The sequence below is a fragment of the Lycium ferocissimum genome, chromosome 11 (genome assembly GCF_029784015.1).
Source record: "Lycium ferocissimum isolate CSIRO_LF1 chromosome 11, AGI_CSIRO_Lferr_CH_V1, whole genome shotgun sequence".
Lineage (NCBI taxonomy): Eukaryota > Viridiplantae > Streptophyta > Magnoliopsida > Solanales > Solanaceae > Lycium > Lycium ferocissimum.
Window position 1 is genome coordinate 7,812,282 of NC_081352.1, and position 6,003 is coordinate 7,818,284.

General features: G+C 37.3%; 1 protein-coding gene across 1 annotated transcript; it reads left to right on the plus strand.

Annotated features, from left to right (window-relative positions):
- The first annotated feature begins 480 nt into the window (after positions 1-480).
- LOC132038025 (uncharacterized) lies at positions 481-1,890 on the plus strand. Its single transcript, XM_059428748.1, has 3 exons — positions 481-1,275; positions 1,329-1,619; positions 1,687-1,890. The coding sequence occupies exons 1-3, from the start codon at positions 481-483 to the stop codon at positions 1,888-1,890; spliced, it is 1,290 nt and encodes a 429-aa protein (XP_059284731.1).
- The last annotated feature ends 4,113 nt before the right edge of the window (positions 1,891-6,003 follow it).

Below are 6,003 nucleotides of genomic sequence, written 5' to 3' on the forward strand. Positions count from 1 at the left end.
TGCAAGTACAAGTGATGTTGAAGCATCTGAGGCTTTGGCAGAAGCCTTAGATAAGGTAGGAGTGGTAGCAGGATTATCTCCAAAATCTCACTCTAAGGTATCAAAGAAGAAACATGGTAACTCTGAAGGGAAACCTCTTAGAGTTATTCCATACAGAGCAGCAAAGGGTAACCATAAGTGATGATGAAAACATTATTTTGGAATATCAGATCAGTAAAAACTCAAAAAGCTTTCCATAGAGTGCAGACGTTGCATAGGCATCATAAAGTTTGCCTTATAGAACTGATGGAACCTTTTCAACATATTAGACATATTCAACAATATGAGAGGAAGTTAGAGATGGCTTATGCTTGCTATGCCTCTGGAAAGATCTAGTTTTTTGTAGATGCAGATATTGATGTGGATATTGTGTGAGATGATTCTCAACAAATTTCCTGTAAGCTTACTTTCCAACAGCTGAATAAGATCATGTTTGTCACCATGGTCTATGCAAAGTCTGATGCAATGGAAAGATTAGCATTATGGAATAGCCTTTATGTTCTGGCTGATGGTATGGTAGCTTCTTGGTTGATAGGGGGTGATTTTAATGTGATTTTGAATGAGGAAGAGAAGATTGGTGGACTACCAGTATTGCTAAATGAATATGAAGACTTTGCATTTTGTCTTAATTCTTGTGAGCTGATTGAAGCAGGTTTTAAAGGAAGTCCTTTCACTTGGTGGAATGGGAGATCTGATGGGCAGTGTATCTTCAAAAGGCTTGATAGAATGCTATATAATAATTTGATGCAACAATGGTTTGGTTTCATTGAAGTGGATCATCTATCTGGGACTGGTTCTGACCATGCTCTTTTATTGCTATCTTGTAATGAACAACAACAACAATTTATTATACCTTTGAAATTTCTGAAATTTTGGGTAGATCATGAATCTTTCCAATCAGTAGTTACTCAGAACTGGCATGCAGAAGATGAAAAGGATGTATTCTTATCTTTTAAGAAGAAAGTGAAGAAAATTAAAGTTGTTTTATCAGCATGGAGCAGGCAGGTTTTTGGGGACATTTTCAAGCAGCTGACTATTAGAGAGGATATTGTTAGAATTAAAGAACAATTGTTTGAAGAAGCCCCTACTGAAGTTAATAGAATGGTGCTACAAAGAGCTCAGCTGAGCTTAAGAAGTACTTGCACTATGAAGAGGAGTATTGGAGACAAAAATCTAGTTATGATTGTTTTGCGGAGGGGGATAGAAACACCAGATTTTTTCACAATATTATCAATGGTAGAAGGAAAAGAACTCAATTTAGGAGAATTCAGAATTCTGATGGGAATTAGATTGAAAGTGCTAATGAGATAGCTGATGAGGAAATCGCCTTTTATCATAAGCAATTCACTCAGGATTCAATACAGAATTTTCAATCTGAGGTGGCTATATTGGATCATATTCCTAGTATGCTATCAGAGGAGGAAAATGCAGATATTGTTGCTATCCCAACTATGGAAGAGGTCAAACAGGCTGTGTTTGAATTATCAGGGGATAGTGCTAGTGGTCCAGATAGACTTACAGGTATATTCTATCAATCTTTGTTGGAAACTGTTGGTGTAGATGTATTTCATGTGGTGAAGGTGTTCTTTGAGGGTCAGACTTTGCCCAAGTCTATTACTCATACCAACCTGGTTTTTGTTGCCAAAGAAGAATGAGCTGGAAAGCTTTTCTGACATGAGGCCTATTAGCCTTAGTGACTTTATTAACAAAGTTATTTCTAGAGTGGTGCATAACAAACTGGAGAAGGCCCTACCTAGATTGATAGCTGCCAATCAATCTGGTTTTGTAAAGGTCAGGAATATTATTGAGAATGTTTTGTTAACTCAAGAGATTGTTTCTGATATAGGTTAAGGGGCAAGCCAGCTAATGTAGTCCTCAAATTGGACAGGACTAAGGCTTATGATAGAGTCTCTTGGTTCTTTTTTATGAAGGTTCTGAGAAGAATGGGATTTTCTGAGTAGTGTATTGATATAATGTGGAGACTTCTAGCTAACAATTGGTATTCTGTGTTGGTAAATGGATAGGCTCATGGCTTCTTTCATTCAACTAGAGGAGTTAAGGAGGGTGATCCACTATCACCTGCATTATTCATCTTTGTCTGCTGAAGTGCTAACAAGGGCTCTTAATGCATTATTTGATGATCAAGATTTAAAAGGGTATGGGATGCCAAAATGGAGTGCCAATCTTAATCATTTGGCTTATGCAGATGACACCATAGTTTTTGCCTCAGCTGATGAAAAATCATTGGAGTTAATTATGTCTACTTTGAAGGCTTATGAAGACAGTTTTGGTCAGTTGATTAATAAGAGAAAGAGTTCTTTCTACATGCATGCTAAGGTCTCTAATGTATTAGTGCAGCAAGTTGAGCAGATCACTGGTTTTACAAGAGGGAACTTTCCTTTTATAGACTTAGGCTGCCCAATAACTCATGCAAGGAAAAGGAAAGCTGATTATACAGACCTTATTAAGAGGATCAAAGATAAACTGCAGGTTGGGAAAGGTAAGCTTCTTTCACCAGTTGGTAAGGCAGTATTGATCAACAATGTGCTTCAGAGTGTTCCTATCCATATTCTATCGTTACCATAAGGCCTCCAAAGTGTGTGATCAAGGAGATTCATAAGATTTTTGCAAAGTTTTTCTGGTCTAATAAAGAGGATGTGAAGGCTAGACATTGGGCTGCCTGGTTGAAGATGTGCTTTCCAGTTGAAGAAGGAGGATTGGGATTCAGGTCTCTTTTTGATGTATCCAAGGCCTTGAATGCTAAATTGTGGTGGAGGTTCAGAACTTCCAATTCTCTGTGGGCAAATTTTCTTTGGAATAAATACTGTAAAAAGCAGTATCCACAATATGTTACATGGAAAGGAGGATCTCAAGTATGGAAAATGGTGTTAGAAGCTAGAGATAGCATTGAACAAGAGATCTGGTGGGAAACACATAGTGGTACTGCTAACATTTGGTATGATAACTGGACTAAATTAGGAGCATTACACTATGTTGTTCCTAATGACTTCATCATTGATGATAGTGTAGAAGATGTGTGTCAACTTATTACTGAGAATGGATGGAATGAGGAATTGCTGCATCATTATTTACCTGATGAGATTGCTAATCATGTTTTAAAGGAGATGACATGTTTTAAAGGAGATGAAAGTGCATATTGAAGAAAAGATCATGGGACAAGCCCTGGTGGATGATGACAAGTTCTGGCAAATTAACAGTTTCTAGTGCATGGGAATTATTAAGACAAAGAGCAAAATTTTCACAGATTTATAAGCAGATGTGGATAAAAGGGGTGCCTTTCAAGATCAATTTTCTGCTATGGAGGATGTGGAAATTCAAAATACCAGTTCATGAGGTTTTGCAAAGTATTGGTATTCCTGTGGTTTCTAGGTGCTACTTGTTGTCTTTTGCATACCAACAAGAAACAATTGATCGCTTGTTTCTTAATGGAGAATTAGCAAGCATAGTGTGGAAATTCTTTTCTGATGCAGCAGGGATAGCCATGGTGTGTCATAATGTCAAACATACTATACAAATCTGGTGGGAAGCTGATTGTCACTATAAACTGAAGGTGGTGTATAGAGTTGTTCCTGCTATGATTTTGTGGCAGATATGGAAGTGGAGAAATACAACAATCCATTGGGGGACTTTGTCATTATATAGAGTATTGCATGAAATCCAGGAAAATATTCATAGGTTCTGCAGAGTTAAATTTCCTGCCTGGCAGAACATACCACACAAATGGTCAGATATAGTTGAATATGTGGAAAGTTTCCAACCTTGCATCACCTGTGTTGTTGTAAGATGGGACTTTCTACTTACAGGATGGTTCAAACTGAATACTGATGGTGCAGTAAAAGGTAATCCTGGTCCCAGTTTAGCTACCTTCTGTGTGAGGAATTGTCACACCCTAACAATGGTAGGGCATGACGGGCACCCGACTCTCATCAGAGTCAAGCGAACCCTCAGACATTCACTCTATCAAAACCTGTCATTTCAAAAAAAAATTAAGAACATAAAACTTTTCCAAATATAAATCATTATCTTTATAACGATTATGAAAACTTTCAATCAAATAAGTACTTTAAACCAATTGAAATCATCTAAAATAAATAATCTTCTAAAATTCACAAATGACTCAACTGACATCACTTTGTCGACATCTCGACAAACATACCACAGGACACTGTCTTCAGAAATCTCTAAGAAGTAAACTGAACCGTATGAGTCAGGACAGGGCCCTGACATACCCATTATTATACATATCTATACATGACTTAGCACAGCTCCAAAATGAGGTGGAACTTGCTAATCCCAGTTGACGCCAAGCATCCTAGCTATACACTTAACCTGCCAAACAATCTTGGGCTGCGAGCATGAACGCAGCGTCCCCAGGAAAAATGACGTCAGTACGGACAATGTACTGAGTATGTAAGGTGGTAACAAATCATAATCATAATTTGACTTAGGAGAGAAGAAATCACAATATAACTCAACACCTGCAGCCTTCGCTGGAAGAAACATAAATATGCATACGAAGTCTCAAAAAAAATCTTTAAGTAAATAATGCAATCCAACACACATGCCGCTTCCGACATGTTAACAGAATGGTCCCGCCGGGCGCTTCCGGCTAGTACCACAATAGTCCGCCGGACGGCCTCGCTTCCGCATAACAATGATGGTTCTTCGGTGACCGCTTCCGCTTAGCTAGGGTGGTTCTTGAGGCGCTTCCGCTTAATATCACCATCATATCAACACAAACCAAATCCACAAATATCGATTTCAATTCAAATCATAAGTCACTAATCAATTCATCACAATCTAGTTATTAGCCATAGTCTTTCATAAAAAGTTATCAAATTTGTACCTCACAAGACTTAAGAGGACATACTTCCAGGTTTGAGGGTAGAATTGTTAGTAAATTATTACTACTTATATTCTAATTTCATCTTATTTCCCTACCCAAAGAATAATGATCATCTCAGTACAAAGGGATGATACTATGGAATGTAAACATAAATCGTAAATGAAATGAAGTAGTAAAATCTCGCGCCTCTTCGGAGTGGTTTTGAAATTCAAACTTTATGTTTCCTTTAGTATAAAACTCATTTCCTCGAAATCGTTAGTAAAACCATATACACAACTCAACTTGGCACCTTATGGGTATTCCCTGGAAATGAATAGGAGTACAATATCAATAAGCCATCACAAGAAACATTTAGACCTTACTCGTCTAAGAATAGAATCATATGGAGTATATATAGAATGAATAACAACAAGAATCATGCCAAAGGAAGAAAGGTTTGCTTTACATACAAGAATCATGCCAAAGGCAGAAAGGTTTGCTTTACATACCTTTGCCGCTTTCCAGTTAACCACAGTCCATCTTCGGGTCACGCTAATCTATCAACAATATCAATTTACCAACAATCAATCCAATATATATCCTTATAATCAATCCCTTAAACTTATTATCTCTATTTCTAACGAATTTTTGACATTTCCTTTATAACCGGACAAACCGAAAATCCAATTCAACTAAATTATCAAGAACAACATCAAACAACAATATAGACAATAAATATACATCATAACTCGGATATTTCCATCCATTTAACTCCACCAACAAAATTTCCACCTTCATAAACTTCCCAAAAATGCCAAACGAGCTTTTAACATTATTTCCTCCGTTCTAATCCGTTAAAACTCTAAATAAACACTTTAATAACATAAAAGGAAGTTTATACATACCTTAGAAGCAGCTCAACCATGAAATATCGTCCCCCAAGCTCAATAATTATCTTAAAACGATGACGACAACTCGTACTACACTTTATCCTTCACGAGCCTCGAGATTCGGGGCCTCGAACTTGATCGAACCCTTGCTTTATCTCTCTAAACTCCCCTCACTCTCTCTCTACCATGTTCTAGACTTTTTGGTATGAAATGAGGATGATAAGGGTT